Source organism: Boleophthalmus pectinirostris, unplaced genomic scaffold (genome assembly GCF_026225935.1).
Source record: "Boleophthalmus pectinirostris isolate CB_2022bp ecotype Guang Dong unplaced genomic scaffold, ASM2622593v1 HiC_scaffold_21, whole genome shotgun sequence".
Classification (NCBI taxonomy): domain Eukaryota; kingdom Metazoa; phylum Chordata; class Actinopteri; order Gobiiformes; family Gobiidae; genus Boleophthalmus; species Boleophthalmus pectinirostris.
This window is the reverse complement of record NW_026571175.1, coordinates 32,638,933-32,658,812: the sequence shown is the minus strand read 5'-3', so window position 1 is coordinate 32,658,812 and position 19,880 is coordinate 32,638,933. Positions and strand designations below refer to the sequence as shown.

At 40.5% G+C, this 19,880-nt stretch overlaps 2 protein-coding genes across 2 annotated transcripts; both read right to left on the bottom strand.

Annotated features, from left to right (window-relative positions):
- Window positions 1-14,525: 14,525 nt before the first annotated feature.
- LOC110153839 (centrosomal protein of 131 kDa-like) lies at window positions 14,526-15,626 on the bottom strand. Its single transcript, XM_020917765.2, has one exon. It carries the CDS (start codon window positions 15,624-15,626, stop codon window positions 14,526-14,528), a length of 1,101 nt encoding a protein of 366 aa, XP_020773424.2.
- Window positions 15,627-17,192: 1,566 nt separating this feature from the next.
- LOC110161229 (centrosomal protein of 131 kDa-like) lies at window positions 17,193-18,293 on the bottom strand. Its single transcript, XM_020925946.2, has one exon. It carries the CDS (start codon window positions 18,291-18,293, stop codon window positions 17,193-17,195), a length of 1,101 nt encoding a protein of 366 aa, XP_020781605.2.
- Window positions 18,294-19,880: the final 1,587 nt, after the last annotated feature.

Sequence of the window (19,880 nt, the reverse complement as noted above, 5' to 3'; positions counted from 1 at the left end):
ATGGTTTGCAGTGGTCCAAAGTTTTCTTATTTCTTTATTTGTAAAGGGACAGCACATATTAATTAACTTTTAAAATGTAAATATGTTAAGATTATAGACAACAGGGGTCGTTTCCATCTTCAGTCCCTCGGCAAGTTGATGTGAAATCATCTACAGGACAGAGAAAAGTACAACAACGATCACACAAACGTACAAAAGACCAGCACATTCACTGTACATACAATTCATTTCAAACAGTTCATTTGAAGTTTGAAGTCAAGAGTTAAAGAGTTACAGAAAAAACCCTACGAAATAAGTGAGCTTTTGTAGTAGCCTGATAGTTCACAGTGTTAAACGCCTTTGTTAAACCAATAAACACTGCGCCAACAACACCGCCAGCAGCAACACTGGACTTGATGTTTTTGACAAGGGCACATAGAGCAGTTCTGTGGCAATTTGCAAAAACCAAACTGAATTGGGTTTAAATTGTAAGGACTTGTAAAGTAGCTCTCTTTCTATCTTCATGGAGACCAAACTACACCAAGTTTCAGGTCAGATCTGTGGAGAGGCGACCCCCGCTCACAGTCAGAATGTCCGTTTTTCTAGGCTTAAGTTACTCCCCAGGTATTTTATGTATTCAGAGCACCCGAATTACAAATTATTCAACACAGATTTCACAACCTTTAGAGACCAGAGCAGAGTTGGACCGTGACAGTAAAGCTGACAACAACTAGCATGCTCACACTACCTTCCTGATTAGACAGTAAAACGCTTTTTAATTACATGCAGACAGCACACAAAAAGAACATATTTTGACCTCAAGACCTGCTTGCAATATATTTGTAATGGGACAAGACAAATTTTACTTAAATACATGGGAAAGGACCATTTTCAGCTACAGCAGCAAGTCGGATTAAAGCTGCACTCTGTAACTTTTTGGTTGGAGGTCCATCACGTGCTTGTTTTTATGGATACTGTACATGACATTAAACAGCTCTAACTTATATTTGCTCAATTACAGGTGGTTTTATAGCTCAAAAATACTTAGAAAAAGAGGCATTCTGATTGTGAGCAGGGTCGCCTCTCCACAGATCTGACCTGAAACTCGGTCTGCTTTGGTTTCCGTGAAAATAGAAAAGTTTAATATCATACTGTGGAACATTCCATTCAAAGCAATAACATGTCCATGGAAAAAAGTTACACAATGCACCTTCAATCTGTCCGTTTTGGGAATAATTTTTATACAAAAGCGGTGTTTATTTATTGACCCGGTTCCTTGTTTCCCTCCCGAGATCTGGCAACACAGCCCGGGGCATCTATTGGTTCCGAAAGCCGCGGTAAAACGCTGACACTATTTTTTCCAGGAAGTCAAACAGTGGAGCCTTTAATTGCGGTTGGACTTTTTACAGCGGGTGATTAAACAGTGATGATATATACGCTTCACAAGTGGACTGTGAAAAAAGAAGTGGAAAATCGCGCTGGAAACTGTACGGCTTCGGGAGGTGGGTCCGCGCACATTCATCACGCTGTCAGTGCACTATCAAAACAATGTCGGAGTAGTGAAAAAGTATTATTGTTCCGTTTACAGAAGGGGGGGTCGCAAAGTGGGGTCTGGAGCCACCCGATGGACATCAGAAGTACTACATCATGTTAAAGTGGGACTAAACAAAGATAAAATAATAAAGATGATAAACCGGGCAGTGCTTAGAGGACTAAAGAGGAATGTGAGGGAGGTGGCTGTAGTCATGGCACCAACTACTTGAAATAGCCATTGAAGGCAGCACAAACTTAGGCTACGTTCACACTGCAGCCCGAAGTGACCCAAATCTGATTTTTTGGCCCCTATCTGACCTGTATCTGATCTTTTAATGACAGTCTGAATGACACAGATCCGATTTTTTCAAATGTGACCCAGGACACTTGGATATGTGCTCCTAAAACCGATACATATCTGATCTTTTGACATGTGACTTCAGTGTGAACGGCCAAAGTGCATTCATCCACCTACACGTTATCAACAAGACACAAACGTCACTATTCTGCGCTGAAGTAGGCGAAAATTGTTAATGAACTCTGTGTCACTGAAGTGAAGCACATCACCACTCACCACTCTTTGCTACGTCTCCAAAAAACACCCACGACCAAAAACTTCGTCCTTCTCCTTCTTAAAACAAGTAAGTTGTTCATGTTCTGGCTCCGGTACGAGAGGAACTTTAAAATCTCCAGGTGCTCGATGCTGCGTCCATGTTTGGACAACTTCTGTAAACACAGAGACGCTCGCTGCGGTTGACGTCGTCGTGTCTCCTGTGCACATGCGGGACACTTTTGGGCCGTTTAATGTTCACACTGGAGTCACATACAAGTCACATTTAATTGGAAATGTGAACGACCTCGCAAAAACATCGGATTTCACAAAAAAATCTGAATTGAGCGTTAAGCCCTGCAGTCTGAACGTAGCCTGTAATATGAATATGAATATATGAGGCACCAGCAAAGTGTTTCTCCACTGACCCACAGGTTGGCATTGTGATTTCCAGCTTCCACAGATGAATGCTCTGTCCTTGAGCAAGACACTTAACATAATTCACTTCTACTGTCTGTGTACGCTGATGTACAAGTGTGAGTGTGTGTGAATGGACGTGTGGTTCCTTGATGTAAAGCACTTTGAGCCTTGAAGGTGGAAAATCGCTGTATAAAAAAGTATAAAAATGTAGTTACCAAGCAGTAAAATCAAACTATTGTGCTTTTTACTTTCTTAAACACACAAAGATCGGATCATTACACTATTCGATACAACAGAGGCCTGCATAAATACAGTTTTTCACTGGGAACATCTTATGAGAAAATGCTCAAGTTGAATTCAAGAATTTAAGACCTTTGGGAGTCAGAGTGTGGCTTCCTTTGTTTGAGCAGTCGGTCATGGTCTGAGTGGAGGAGGGACAGGTTCAATGCCACAGAAGCAGAGGGAACAAATCATTAAAACGCGCTGTTACAGGAGAGTTATGGAGCTCTTGTGCTCACTGTTCTGTTTAAAGAACACATATTATGCATTCTTGTGGTTTTAATTCCCTCTTAAACATGCTTTCGGTCACCTTGGGATCAGTATTTCACATTTTCTAACTTAAAATTATAGCTGCATAATGGAAAAATGAGCGTTCTAAACTTCACCATCGCTGCAGAAAATAAAATCCTGCCAAGTTAAGATGATTTGAATTAATAAAGTGAAATTATCTGCCAATGGAACAAGAATTTTTGTAGTTAAAATATGAAAATACATCTCGATACACTTAAAAAACCACAACTCTGCTCGTAAAATAAGAAACAAAGTCGAATGTTGCTTGAATTAAGTGAAACTCACATTCCATTGGTCAAGTCATTCTCAAATACAGTAAAATGTTCTTAATTTTGGTCATTTTAACTTGTCTGGATATTACTTTTTCCAGTGTTGGTTTAAAATGACGTGCCAGAGAGAACTCCCTCTGCTTGTAAACTGTATGGACCAGTGGACTCACTTTGTCACTGCGTCCAACAGATCAGTGTGTGGATGCAAAACAACTTTCTCCAGCTAAACTCTGACAAGACTGAAGTCATAGTGTTTGGTCCACAGACACAAAGGGACAGTGTCAGCAGTCACCTCCAGTCTCTCTCTCTAAAACGTTCAAATCGAGCAAGAAATCTCGGGGTAATAATGGACTCAGACTTAAACTTTAACAACCACATCAAATCAATAACATCTGCAGCCTTTTACCATCTAAAAAAACAGCAAAAATCAAAGGTTTACTGTCTAAATCAGACTTGGAGAAATTTATCCGTGCATTTGTGTCCAATAGGTTAGATACTGTAATGTTCTGATCACTGGTCTCTCCAAACGAGCTGTGAGACGCTGCAGAACATCCAGAACATCCAGAACATCCAGAACATCCAGAACGCTGCAGCTCAGGTCCTGACTCGAACTAGGAAAATCCGTGTATCATTCGTTCATTCGTTTTTCAATATAAAACCAAAAATAAGAAAACGAAAAAACAACAGTTTTCTTCGTTATTTGTCTCCAAAACCAAAATGAAAAAACGGATAACGATTAGTTTTTTCAGTTTTCGATTTTGTGTTTAAATGAAGAATGGAAAAAACGGATAACGGCCGTTTCCCGTTTACGTGACTTCCGTGACTGCGATGCCGAACTTTTGCACCGGGTACGGACTGAACTAGGACTGATCCAGGTCCGAGACCAGACCGAGACCAGAGCGGGACTGAGACCGGGACCAGAGCGGGACTGAGACCGGGACCAGGGCGGGACCAGACCGGAGGCTCAGAGCCCACGGCAGGGCCGGAGCTCGAAGCTGAGGCTCGGACCCCGTGGAGGCCCGGAGTCAAAGCTCGGAGTCCGCCCTGGTCCCGGTCTGGTCCCGGTCTCAGTCCCGCTCTGGTCTCGGACCTGGATCAGTCCTAGTTCAGTCCGTACCCGGTGCAAAAGTCCGGCATCGCAGTCACGTAAACGGGAAACGGCCGTTATCCGTTTTTTCCAGTCTTCATTACGTTATCCGTTTTTTCATTTTGGTTTTGGAGACAAATAACGAAGAAAACTGTTGTTTTTTCGTTTTCTTATTTTTGGTTTTATATTGAAAAACGAATGAACGAATGATACACGGATTTAGGAAGTACGAGCACATAAGTCCTGTGCTCAGGTCTCTGCACTGGCTCCTGTGGCTCAGAGACTTTAAAGCAGCTCTGCTTGTACAAGTCCATCTGTGACATGTTAGTGCCACATGAACCAACTGCACTCTGAGGAGCTCAGGGACTGACCTCCTGCTGGTGCCCAGAGTCACGACTAAACAAGGGGAGTCAGAAGCTGCTTTCAGACTGCAGCCTGAAGTGACCCAAATCCGATTTTTTGGCCTCTATGTTCCTGTATCTGATCTTTTAATGACAGTCCACAGACACAGATCCGATTTTTTCAAATGTGACCCAGGACACTTGGATATGTGCTCCTGAAACTGATACATATCTGATCTTTTGACATGCGACTTCAGTGTGAACGACCAAAGTGCATTCATCCACCTACACGTTATCAACAAGACACAAACGTCACTATTCTGCGCTGAAGTAGGCGAAAATTGTTAATGAACTCTGTGTCACTGAAGTGAAGCACATCACCACTCACCACTCTTGGCTCCGTCTCCACATCCACACGTTCCTTTCAACGGACGTCGCTGCCGCTGTCCCACAAAACACCACGACCAAAAACCTCGTCCTTCTCCTTCTCAATCTCCTCCTTAAAACAAGTAAGTTGTTCATGTTCTGACTCCGGTACGAGAGGAACTTTAAAATCTCCAGGTGCTCGATGCTGCGTCCATGTTTGGACAACTTCTGTAAACACAGAGACGCTCGCTGCGGTTGACGTCGTCGTGTCTCCAGTGCACATGTGGGACACTTTCGGGCCGTTTGCTGTTCACACTGGAGTCACATACAAGTCACATTTAATTGAAAATGTGAACGACCTCACAAAAACATCGGATTTCACAAAAAAATCTGAATTGAGCGTTAAGCCCTGCAGTCTGAACATAGTCAGAGTTTCAGGTTCATGCAGCTAAAACCTGGAACAGTCTGAACATGTGAGACAGACTCTTCTGTGACTCTGTTTAAATCCAGACTCAAAACGGTTCTGTTTCACTGTGCATATGACTGAAAGGTTTTCATTCCGCACTCTTCTCTCTAATTTATGATTATTTATGTTTTGATTTGTTTTTATTGTGATTTTAATGTATTTCTTATTCTGTAAAGCACTTTGAATTACTTTGTGTACGAATTGTGCTGTACAAATAAACTTTGCCTGTTTGTTTTAATGTGGACAGACCGTGTGTCTCTTTGATTGGCTGATTCACCATTAGCTCATGTGAAATCACCGGTGACGAGGCTCAAATCTTCATAAAATATTGAATCTAGAGGAGTGTATTCTGGATCCCAGGCAGCCCCCACAGCTGCCCTCGCTCCCTCAGCCCTGGTCTCGCCTTTCCACTGAAATGATCTCAGACACTCTGCTCGGCAACCGGGGACACATCACAACACAACACCAAACACTTTCTCCAGTTTCTCCAGTCACTCATGATGCAATTTCTGATCTGACTCTTAAAACCGTAAACTGTATATTGTAATTTCCAGTTTATTGAGGGCACCTGAATCCTCAATATAAACCGCATCAACTAAATTTTAAAAGAGAAAAATGTGTACATACTGTATATAAGTCGCAGGTGTTCACGTTGTAACCAAAGTGGACATCGCTAGTGCCAAATAGGAAGTTCTCCAGGAGGCTCTTCTGGCTCCTTCTAATTCTGGCTCCAATTGACTCACATCAGGCTCTTGTGGCTCTTCTCTCTGTACCTGCTGCAGTGAGCCTCGTCATTTTGGTCTTAAAATGTTCGTATTAACCCGCGACATGTGATCTAATTTGCAGTGTTGGGAAGGTGACTTTTAAAATGTATCCCCCTACAGATTACAGATTACATACCCCAAAATGTAGTTTGTAACATAATCCATTAAATTACTTAAAGTGAGTAACGTAATCTGAATACTTTGGATTACTTGATATTGTCGTGCTTTTAAAAAAAACATGAATGTAACAACCGCATCCTGCAAATTCTTGTTTGTTTAGTCTTTATTTTAGTCCTGGTTTAGTCCTGGTTTTAGTCCTGGTTTTAGTTCTGGTTTTAGTCCTAGTTTAGTCTGGGTTTAGTCCTAGTTTAGTGCTGGTTTAGACCTGGTTTAGCTCTACTTTAATCCTGGTTTTAGTCCTGGTGTAGTCCTGGTAGTCCTGGAGTAGTCCTGGTTTTAGTCCTGGTTTTAGTCCTAGTTTAGTCCTGGTTTTAGTCCTGGTTTTAATCCTAGTTCAGTCCTGGTTTTAATTCTGGTTTTAGTCTGGTTTTAGTCCTAGTTTAGTCCTGGGTTTAGTCCTGGTTTAGTCCTGGTTTAGACCTGGTTTTAGCTCTACTTTAATCCTGGTTTAGTCCTGGTGTAGTCCTGGAGTAGTCCTAGTTTTAGTCCTGGTTTTAGTCCTGGTTTTAGTTCTGGTTTTAGTCCTGGTTTTAGTCCTAGTTTAGCCCTGGTTTTAGTCCTGGTTTAGTCCTGGTTTTAATCCTAGTTCAGTCCTGGTTTTAGTTCTGGTTTTAGTCCTGGTTTTAGTCCTGGTTTAGTCCTAGTTTAGTCCAGGTTTAGTCCTAGTTTAGTCCTGGTTTAGTCCTAGTTTAGTCCAGGTTTAGTCCTGGTTTTAGTCCTGGTTTTAGTTCTGGTTTTAGTCCTGGTTTTGCCAAAAATGTGAAAACAGGAAAATACCGCTGTGTAATCCATTTATTTCAACAAAGTAACTGTAATCCAATTACCACTCACTGAAACAGCAATAATAATAATTTGTACTCTGATTACATAACTCCGGTACATGTAATCTGTTACTCCCCAACACTGCTAATTTGTCTTATTCATAACATGGATCCTGGCTCCAGATTCGGTCCTGTAACCCTGAGCATCGTGAACCTCATTTGACACTCGCTAGGTCCACTTCTTTTATACAGTCTGTAGTTGTAACTTGAGATATTTACGCAGAAAGTTTATTATTTTTATTTGTAATTAAATACCGGTCCATGCTTTGTCTGAATAGTGCCTGTAACACGGCAAAAAAAATGACAGGATTACGACAGGATTATCAGACTATGTCACTTCATGCTCTACTGCTCATGTCTCCTGCAGAAAGAGTCTCTGTTCTGTCTGAATCTTGTCAGTGTCTTGGAGGATTTCAGCAGATTTCAGACTCTCTCGGGGGCGATTTGAGACATTTCTTCTCGTCATTTACGCGCTCACCTGCATTTAACACATACGGGTCAAGACATATTCCCCTCACTAATGTTCATTAAGCGTCATAACTTACTTTATGACTCTGCTGATAAACAAATACTGTATTTTCCAGACTATTGAGCACCTGAATATAAGCTGCATCAACTGAAGTATAACAAAATTTTAAAAGTGTACATATATAGGCCGGATCTGAATATAAGCCGCAGGTGTCCACGTCTTCAAGAACGTTTTCAAGTTGAAGCGGTTTGCTTTTATCGCCTCTGAAAGCTTTTGTCGTCTTTTTGCATTGAGTCAGTTCGTCGCTGCCGTCGCCAAAATCTCACCGTCGACTCACTGATGCTGAGTTCACATGCAGTAGTTCTGTTTCCTTCTTCCACAGCCACATCAATCAACTTTAACATAAAAGCTGCATCTCTTCATCTGCATTTCTTCGTGTGTTTTCCATGAGGAGGGTGTGTGTGATGATGAAGCTCAAAATAACAATAAAACGAGAATCTTCCTCGGTGCATCATCCCTGTCATTTTGTGCTCTACTGCGCATGTCTCCTGCAGAAAGAGTCTCCGTTCTGTCTGTATCTTGTCAGTGTCTTGGAGGATTTCAGCAGATTTCAGACTCTCTCGGGGGCGGGGTTAGTTCTATCATCAGGTATGAGTGGTTGTGCGACTACTGAAGTTTGAGACGTTTCTTCTTGTCATTTACACACACGGGTAAGACGTATCCCCCGCACTAATGTTCATTTAACATCAGAACTTATTTTATCACACGGCGATAAACTGTTTTAATGCTGACAACATCACTAGCTACTGTTTTCAACTTCAAATTAACCACACAGACAGCGGCGCTTCCTGCACTCAGGCTGCGGCGCATCCTCTGTGCTGATAAACAAATAATCCGTCTAAAAATTTGCCGCATCATTGTGTAAGTCGCACGGTTCAAAATGTGAGAAAAAAGTTGCGGCCTCTACTTTGACGCAGTTTAAATCCAGGCTTAAAACGGTTCTGTTTAGCTGCATATGACTTTTTCTTATATATTTATTTTATTTTAAACAATGAAGGTGAAAAATACAAAATAAAACACACACACACACAAAAAAAAACTAAAAGATTGACTGAAAGTTTTTCATTTTTCATTTCGCACTCTTCTCTCTAATTTAATGTCTCGCTCTCTTTTAAATTTTTTGATGATTATTTATGTTTTGATTTGTTTTTTATTGTTACTTTAATGTATTTCTTATTCTGTAAAGCACTTTGAATTACTTTGTGTACGAATTGTGCTGTACAAATAAACTTGCCTTGCCTTATAGTCCAGAAATTACGGTAAATGGGAAGTGAGCATGGGCGCGCTTCCGGCTCCATCGACTTTGACTCCAAGTGATTTTGTATTGAAAAAAATGTTGCTCCTTTCTCCATAACTGCTGCTGTCAGGCTCCTCATTTTGGTATTTGATATTTATTTTATATTTATACATGATCTTAGAGGTTTTATTCGCTATTTTGTTCGAAATTCGCTCCTATAATTTCTATCCTCGTGAGCTTTATTTGACCGGAGTGGAACGCTGTGGGTGACGTCACGCTCAGTCCACTTCTTCATACAGTCTGCGATTGTATTTCAGCTTTCCACCTGCTCTATCCAGACACACGCGGTGCCCCTTCAGGACGCCAAATAGGTACTAGTCTCAAGCAGGAATTCAGTTTCTTCATCGGTTGCGGAAATAAATCCACGTAATCCCCGACGAGCCTCTCATGTCTCAGCGCACGCCTGCCAAGTCCTGGAGGAGCACCAAGTCTGCCATTGTCTGTCTAAAGGAAACATACGCGTTAGACGGTTATATATTTCAGAGTGAATTCATGGTCTCTCAGGTTTGGACACAAGTAACTCATTTTGTTGCTATAATAAATAACTTAGAATCATGAAATAACTTGTATTTCTGGTTGCATTATGGGCATAATAATATTTTTAAATGGCTGAACCGTGTAGATGGTGTTTTAGCAGCATTATCTACTCTTCTTTTTGCCAATTTTAGTGCAGTCTACGTAAATCTGCAGCTTTCTAGTGAAAAAAACACAGGTATTTTTCCCTGTTGTTCCCTCATTTCCCTTTAACTTCTTGGGTTCTTTTTAAAGGCAATACAGTAAAGTGTTTCTTATTAGTTATTTTAATTTATTTGTAAAGGGACAGTACATATTAATGAACATTAACCCTCCCAATCTGATATTTGGGGAAAATGATCATATGGTGTAGTAATATACAATCCTGAGGTTTTTTTTTGAGAGAGACCTTCACATCCAGTGTTTTTCTGGGATGTAGCAGATTTGCAGCATTGGTGCAGTGTGATAAATTAACACTGAAGACTGAAAATGATATGAACACTAACTTTATTTTTATACCACTTTTCATAACAATGAAAACATAAAGCACAATGTAACAGGTTTACAGTGGCAGAACAACATCACTTTTTCATGTGGTTCTCCAAGAAACAATTTTTATAATTTGTAAACAACAAAAGTACTTTGCACTTCTGACAGGCCGTTTGTGTGTAGCCGTTCTTGCACAGTCTGCATCGTCCACGTTTATCAGCTGGATGGATGGGAAAAAGGCTCCTGAGTAAAAAAAGATAATAAAATATGGATTTGGAGTAAGTAGGTAATTGACATTTAGCTGTTGCAAATCTGCAACACCTGCCTGGAGAGGGATAAAAATGTAAATATGTAAAGATTATAGCCAACGTGGCTAATTTCCATCTTCAGTCCCTCGGCAGGTTGATGTAAAATCATCTACAGGACGAGGAAAAGTACAGCAACAATCACACAAAAGTACACAACACCAGCACACTCACTATACACAATTAGTTTCAAACAGTTCATTTGAAGTTCAAAGTCAGAAGTTTAAGAATTAAGTCAAGAGTTAAACCAACAACCCCTCAAAATAAAAGAAAAGGAAAATTGGTTAAACATGGTGACATACTTGACCATTGAATAACCACTGAGCTTGAGCTTCACCTTAGTTAACACAAGTTCATTAATAACCACTGTTAGAAATTAACTATTATTCATTATTAATAAAACAAAACTATTATTGATTTAACACCAAAAATGCAGCACTATCCATGTGTTAGGGTTAGTTCAGCATCTGTGATCATCTACATTCATGTGTGTTGGAAATCTGTGTGTTGTATGTAAAATACATATGACATAATACATCAGATATATTATTATAGAAGTAAATATTGCTGTGTTTAGTATTTACAGACATAGCAGGAGCTCAGTTGGTGGAGCATTCGCCCACTGATTTGAAGGTTGGTGGTTGGATTCCAGCTCTCGACATAAACATCACAGGTTGAGCGTCAGATCCACTGACCCACAGGTTGGCTGTGTGATTCCAGCTCCCACAGATGAATGCTGTCGTTGTGTCCTCGGGCAAGACACTTAACCCACCTTGCCCACAGTGTCTGCGTACACGCGTGTGTGAATGTGTGTGTGAATGGGTGAGTGGTTCCTTGTTGTAAAGTGCCTTGAAGGTGGAAAAGCGCTATAGAAAAATGTGACCATTTACCATAATTCCACATGCACATAATAATATTTTATAATTCAGAATTTAGGAAGAAAGATACCTTCTACGCATCAAAAAACTCATTTCATTTCTCTTCATATGGAGAACTTTGTATTTATTTTCCTCATTATTTATTATTTGCAATTTTAGTATGTTTAAGATATTGTTCAGCTGTATCTTTCTCTTTCTCATTACATTTGATTCCAACAGGCAGTAAATCATAGTTTAGAGGGGAAAAGTGAGCATTCACATTCCCATTTTACTCTTTTGATTTCTTTTATCATGTATTATATCATTTTTTGTACATTCACTTTACCCATTTCTGCATCAAAAACAAAGCTACCGCAGTATGCCAAGTATCTGGCATGTGAATTAAACAATGTGAAAAAAAACAGCAACAATAAAACACGAATAAGTACTAAATAAAGGCCAAAGCACACATTTAAACTATTTTTTGTCATTATTTTTATTAATGCATGTAAAGTCATGTTTGGAGGAGCTTTAGCGCTGTTGACGCCTCGGCCTCCTCCACTGCTGCTCCACTATGACTTTCGGGTGGCTGGATCTTTCACGATCACGATTTAGCTTCAGGAGACGCAGCTCCTCTTGTGTTGAGAAGAGTTGAGCAGTCAGCTCCTGCACCCTCCTGGACAGGTTTTCATTTTCCTTGCTGATTTGATCTCCACCAACATCATAACAAGCGCTGTGGCTCTCTAATGTAAGTTCTCCAAGTTTTTTTCTTTCAAATTCTCATTGACCTTTCTGATGTTGGCCAGCTCCTGTCTGAGCTCTACTTTTGTCTGCCGCCGACTTGTTATAGAGACATCTTAGTTCTTTATACGCACTGACCTCGTTTTCCAGCTCTTTTTCTTTTGTCAGGAGGTTAGCTTTTAGCTCTTCCAACTCCAATTCTTTTTTTTTTGTTTTTTCTGGGACTTTTTTGAAGTGGGCAAACTCTTGCCTGAGTTGCACGTGCTCCTGTACTTTATTATTATACAGGACACGGATCTTCTTATGTATGTTCTCCAGGTCTTGTAGTTCCTTTTCTTTCTTCTGGAGAGTAGCAGTAACTTTTTGCAACTCCAACTCTTTTTCATTGACCTTTCCCTTGACTTCACTTGAGTTGTCCAGCTGGTGTTTTAACTGCGCATTTTCCCGTACTTTATATTCATACAGGTCCTGGAGCTGCTTATGTGCTCTAACCTCTTCTTGGAGTTGCTGGTCTTTCTCCTGAAGAGCATTAGTGAGCTCCAAGGCCTTTTCTTTGGCCATCTTCCCCTCAGCCTTAAACTTGAAGTCCAAAACAAAGTTCTTTTGGACCTGATCTTCAAGCTGGGCCCTTGTCCGCTCCAACTCTCTACGCAGCTCTCTGACCAGAGCGCTGTCCTCCAGGGTGGAGGTTCCTGGACCAGACTTCTGTCCTCAGGGTTTGAGGAGTCCTGGATGTTGGGCGACACCTGGGTCTCCGCTGGCTTCTGCACGCCGCCTGATGGTGTGGGGCAGAGCAGAGCCTCCAGGTTGAAGTCTTCATCGTAGAGGTGGGCGTCATCCTCTAGTGTGTAGAGGTGCCAGGGTTTTGAGGAGAAAGTGTTGGATCTGTCCATGTTTGTGTGCGTCTTCACCAGAGTCCTGAGAAGTTGTGAGACAAAAGTGTTGGCTGTGCCCCTTATTACGTGACTTCTAGAATGTCATCTCCATGGTGATGGAATAATCAGATTATCTCCACGGTGATGATGGATTCTTATTTCTTATTTCTTATTTTATTTATTGGTAAAGGGACAGTACATATTAATGAACATTAAAAATGTAAATATGCAAAGATTATAGCCAACGTGGCTCATTTCCATCTTCAGTCCCTCGGCAGGTTGATGTAAAATCATCTATAGGACGAGGAAAAGTACAGCAACAATCACACAAAAGTACACAACACCAGCACACTCACTGTACACAATTAGTTTCAAACAGTTCATTTGAAGTTCAAAGTCAGAAGTTTAAGAATTAAGTCAAGAGTTAAACCAACAACCCCTCAAAATAAAAGAAAAGGAAAATTGGTTAAACATGGTGACATATTTGACCATTGAATAACCACTGAGCTTGAGCTTCACCTTAGTTAACACAAGTTCATTAATAACCACTGTTAGAAATTAACTATTATTCATTATTAATAAACAAAACTATTATTGATTTAACACCAAAAATGCAGCACTATCCATGTGTTAGGGTTAGTTCAGCATCTGTGATCATCTACATTCATGTGTGTTGGAAATCTGTGTGTTGTATGTAAAATACATATGACATAATACATCAGATATATTATTATAGAAGTAAATATTGCTGTGTTTAGTATTTACAGACATAGCAGGAGCTCAGTTGGTGGAGCATTCGCCCACTGATTTGAAGGTTGGTGGTTGGATTCCAGCTCTCGACATAAACATCACAGGTTGAGCGGTCAGATCCACTGACCCACAGGTTGGCTGGTGTGATTCCAGCTCCCACAGATGAATGCTGTCGTTGTGTCCTCGGGCAAGACACTTAACCCACCTTGCCCACAGTGTCTGCGTACACGTGTGTGTGAATGTGTGTGTGAATGGGTGAGTGGTTCCTTGTTGTAAAGTGCCTTGAAGGTGGAAAAGCGCTATAGAAAAATGTGACCATTTACCATAATTCCACATGCACATAATAATATTTTATAATTCAGAATTTAGGAAGAAAGACACCTTCTACGCATCAAAAAACTCATTTCATTTCTTTTCATATGGAGAACTTTGTATTTATTTTCCTCATTATTTATTATTTGCAATTTTAGTATGTTTTAAGATATTGTTCAGCTGTATCTTTCTCTTTCTCATTACATTTGATTCCAACAGGCAGTAAATCATAGTTTAGAGGGGAAAAGTGAGCATTCACATTCCCATTTTACTCTTTTGATTTCTTTTATCATGTATTATATCATTTTTTGTACATTCACTTTACCCATTTCTGCATCAAAAACAAGCTACCGCAGTATGCCAAGTATCTGGCATGTGAATTAAACAATGTGAAAAAAAAACAGCAACAATAAAACACGAATAAGTACTAAATAAAGGCCAAAGCACACATTTAAAATATTTTTTGTCATTATTTTTATTAATGCATGTAAAGTCATGTTTGGAGGAGCTTTTAGCGCTGTTGACGCCTCGGCCTCCTCCACTGCTGCTCCACTATGACTTTCGGGTGGCTGGATCTTTCACGATCACGATTTAGCTTCAGGAGACGCAGCTCCTCTTGTGTTGAGAAGAGTTGAGCAGTCAGCTCCTGCACCCTCCTGGACAGGTTTTCATTTTCCTTGCTGATTTGATCTCCACCAACATCATAACAAGCGCTGTGGCTCTCTAATGTAAGTTCTCCAAGTTTTTCTTTCAAATTCTCATTGACCTTTCTGATGTTGGCCAGCTCCTGTCTGAGCTCTACTTTGTCTGCCGCCGACTTGTTATAGAGACATCTTAGTTCTTTATACGCACTGACCTCGTTTTCCAGCTCTTTTTCTTTTGTCAGGAGGTTAGCTTTTAGCTCTTCCAACTCCAATTCTTTTTTGTTTGTTTTTTCTGGGACTTTTTTGAAGTGGGCAAACTCTTGCCTGAGTTGCACGTGCTCCTGTACTTTATTATTATACAGGACACGGATCTTCTTATGTATGTTCTCCAGGTCTTGTAGTTCCTTTTCTTTCTTCTGGAGAGTAGCAGTAACTTTTTGCAACTCCAACTCTTTTTCATTGACCTTTCCCTTGACTTCACTTGAGTTGTCCAGCTGGTGTTTTAACTGCGCATTTTCCCGTACTTTATATTCATACAGGTCCTGGAGCTGCTTATGTGCTCTAACCTCTTCTTGGAGTTGCTGGTCTTTCTCCTGAAGAGCATTAGTGAGCTCCAAGGCCTTTTCTTTGGCCATCTTCCCCTCAGCCTTAAACTTGAAGTCCAAAACAAAGTTCTTTTGGACCTGATCTTCAAGCTGGGCCCTTGTCCGCTCCAACTCTAGACGCAGCTCTCTGACCAGAGCGCTGTCCTCCAGGGGTGGAGGTTCCTGGACCAGACTTCTGTCCTCAGGGTTTGAGGAGTCCTGGATGTTGGGCGACACCTGGGTCTCCGCTGGCTTCTGCACGCCGCCTGATGGTGTGGGGCAGAGCAGAGCCTCCAGGTCGAAGTCTTCATCGTAGAGGTGGGCGTCATCCTCTAGTGTGTAGAGGTGCCAGGGTTTTGAGGAGAAAGTGTTGGATCTGTCCATGTTTGTGTGCGTCTTCACCAGAGTCCTGAGAAGTTGTGAGACAAAAGTGTTGGCTGTGCCCCTTATTACGTGACTTGTAGAATGTGTCATCTCCATGGTGATGGAATAATCAGATTATCTCCACGGTGATGATGGATTCTTATTTCTTATTTCTTATTTTATTTATTGGTAAAGGGACAGTACATATTAATGAACATTAAAAATGTAAATATGCAAAGATTATAGCCAACGTGGCTCATTTCCATCTTCAGTCCCTCGGCAGGTTGATGTAAAATCATCTATAGGACGAGGAAAAGTACAGCAACAATCACACAAAAGTACACAACACCAGCACACTCACTCTACACAATTAGTTTCAAACAGTTCATTTGAAGTTCAAAGTCAGAAGTTTAAGAATTAAGTCAAGAGTTAAACCAACAACCCCTCAAAATAAAAGAAAAGGAAAATTGGTTAAACATGGTGACATATTTGACCATTGAATAACCACTGAGCTTGAGCTTCACCTTAGTTAACACAAGTTCATTAATAACCACTGTTAGAAATTAACTATTATTCATTATTAATAAAAACAAAAACTATTATTGATTTAACACCAAAAATGCAGCACTATCCATGTGTTAGGGTTAGTTCAGCATCTGTGATCATCTACATTTCATGTGTGTTGGAAATCTGTGTGTTGTATGTAAAATACATATGACATAATACATCAGATATATTATTATAGAAGTAGTAAATATTGCTGTTTAGTAGTTTTTACAGACATAGCAGGAGCTCAGTTGGTGGAGCATTCGCCCACTGATTTGAAGGTTGGTGGTTGGATTCCAGCTCTCGACATAAACATCACAGGTTGAGCGGTCAGATCCACTGACCCACAGTTTGGCTGATGTGTGATTCCAGCTCCCACAGATGAATGCTGTCGTTGTGTCCTCGGGCAAGACACTTAACCCACCTTGCCCACAGTGTCTGCGTACACGTGTGTGTGAATGTGTGTGTGAATGGGTGAGTGGTTCCTTGTTGTAAAGTGCCTTGAAGGTGGAAAAGCGCTATAGAAAAATGTGACCATTTACCATAATTCCACATGCACATAATAATATTTTATAATTCAGAATTTAGGAAGAAAGATACCTTCTACGCATCAAAAAACTCATTTCATTTCTTTTCATATGGAGAACTTTGTATTTATTTTCCTCATTATTTATTATTTGCAATTTTAGTATGTTTAAGATATTGTTCAGCTGTATCTTTCTCTTTCTCATTACATTTGATTCCAACAGGCAGTAAATCATAGTTTAGAGGGGAAAAGTGAGCATTCACATTCCCATTTTACTCTTTTGATTTCTTTTATCATGTATTATATCATTTTTTGTACATTCACTTTACCCATTTCTGCATCAAAAACAAGCTACCGCAGTATGCCAAGTATCTGGCATGTGAATTAAACAATGTGAAAAAAAAAAACAGCAACAATAAAACACGAATAAGTGCTAAATAAAGGCCAAAGCACACATTTAAAAATTTTTTGTCATTATTTTTATTAATGCATGTAAAGTCATGTTTGGAGGAGCTTTAGCGCTGTTGACGCCTCGGCCTCCTCCACTGCTGCTCCACTATGACTTTTGGGTGGCTGGATCTTTCACGATCACGATTTAGCTTCAGGAGACGCAGCTCCTCTTGTGTTGAGAAGAGTTGAGCAGTCAGCTCCTGCACCCTCCTGGACAGGTTTTCATTTTCCTTGCTGATTTGATCTCCACCAACATCATAACAAGCGCTGTGGCTCTCTAATGTAAGTTCTCCAAGTTTTTCTTTCAAATTCTCATTGACCTTTCTGATGTTGGCCAGCTCCTGTCTGAGCTCTACTTTGTCTGCCGCCGACTTGTTATAGAGACATCTTAGTTCTTTATACGCACTGACCTCGTTTTCCAGCTCTTTTTCTTTTGTCAGGAGGTTAGCTTTTAGCTCTTCCAACTCCAATTCTTTTTTGTTTGTTTTTTCTCGGACTTTTTTGAAGTGGGCAAACTCTTGCCTGAGTTGCACGTGCTCCTGTACTTTATTATTATACAGGACACGGATCTTCTTATGTATGTTCTCCAGGTCTTGTAGTTCCTTTTCTTTCTTCTGGAGAGTAGCAGTAACTTTTTGCAACTCCAACTCTTTTTCATTGACCTTTCCCTTGACTTCACTTGAGTTGTCCAGCTGGTGTTTTAACTGCGCATTTTCCCGTACTTTATATTCATACAGGTCCTGGAGCTGCTTATGTGCTCTAACCTCTTCTTGGAGTTGCTGGTCTTTCTCCTGAAGAGCATTAGTGAGCTCCAAGGCCTTTTCTTTGGCCATCTTCCCCTCAGCCTTAAACTTGAAGTCCAAAACAAAGTTCTTTTGGACCTGATCTTCAAGCTGGGCCCTTGTCCGCTCCAACTCTAGACGCAGCTCTCTGACCAGAGCGCTGTCCTCCAGGGGTGGAGGTTCCTGGACCAGACTTCTGTCCTCAGGGTTTGAGGAGTCCTGGATGTTGGGCGACACCTGGGTCTCCGCTGGCTTCTGCACGCCGCCTGATGGTGTGGGGCAGAGCAGAGCCTCCAGGTCGAAGTCTTCATCGTAGAGGCGGGCGTCATCCTCTAGTGTGTAGAGGTGCCAGGGTTTTGAGGAGAAAGTGTTGGATCTGTCCATGTTTGTGTGCGTCTTCACCAGAGTCCTGAGAAGTTGTGAGACAAAAGTGTTGGCTGTGCCCCTTATTACGTGACTTGTAGAATGTCATCTCCATGGTGATGGAATAATCAGATTATCTCCATGGTGATGATGGATTCTTATTTCTTATTTTATTTATTGGTAAAGGGACAGTACATATTAATGAACATTAAAAATGTAAATATGCAAAGATTAAAGCCAACGTGGCTCATTTCCATCTTCAGTCCCTCGGCAGGTTGATGTAAAATCATCTACAGGACGAGGAAAAGTACAGCAACAATCACACAAAAGTACACAACACCAACACACTCACTATACACACAATTAGTTTCAAACAGTTCATTTGAAGTTCAAAGTCAAAAATTTAAGAGTTAAATCAAGAGTTAAAGAGTTAAACCAACAACCCCTCAAAATAAAAGAAAATGTAAATTGGTTAAACATGGTGACATATTTGACCACTGAATAACCAGTGTTTTAAAGCTTTAGAAAATGCTGCCAGTGTTGAAAGTTCTCGTACATGAGCAGCGCTGTGTCCATGTTTGAGCTGCTCGATAAGCAAAAGAGATTTGTCCAAAGGTACAAAAGCAGTCGCCTCTAGAGCTGCTCTTGTTGTGCGATTTGAATTTCGTTTCACAAACTCCTTCAGAGGAGGTGGAGCAAGATGATTAAAAACTTTGTAAACCAAAATAAAATCTGCATATTTGATTGTGTTTAGATGTTTAGTCCCGCTTTAGGAAAACATTTTGAGAACAATAAAACTGTTCGTGAGAAGGCCTTAAGTACTAATTTGTTTGTAAAACCGTGTTGCGAATGAGAGCCAATGTCCCTTTTAATTTAAGCCAACAAAAGTCTATACTGTTATTCGCATTGGTGTTATAAAAGTATTTTTCTGACACTACAAGTATCATGTGCCAAATAACAAAGCGCAAAACCAGATACAGACGCCCACGCAAATGTAAGAGTAGACTCAGAGTAAAACCTGTGCTGGAGCTGCCAGAACCTGCAGACCTGGGGCACTCTGGCCTCCTCCCACCGCTCTCCATCCACACAGGAAACGTCTGCTCACAACAGATGAACAGGCCCAGATTTTTTGTTTAATATATATACAGTATATATTTTTATTAAGGACAACAGAATATAACATTTAGAAAATAAAACAACAATCAACATTTAACGATTACAATATTCAGCATAAAACAAAAACATAAAGCAACACCCACAACACCAACAACAAATACAAAAAAAAAAAAAAAAGCCTCCCCATTTCCCCCCAACCAGAAACACTGACACAAATTTGGCTAAATCAAACAAAACTAGAAAAGCGCAGACCTCCGCCAAGGACTACCCCCATTTTTTATATAAATTGCGATAAAATCAGTCTTCTGGATCAGATCCGGATCAGCCTTTGGAATATGAAAGAGGATCCCATTGTCCATCCCTGAGTCAAATTTCATGGGGTTTGGTCAATAATTAACCGAGATATTGAGAAACAACATTTTTGGCCCCATTTACCACAATGTTAACTAAAATTTCAAAGTGATCCAGAATCCAGGATTTCTTCCGGATCAC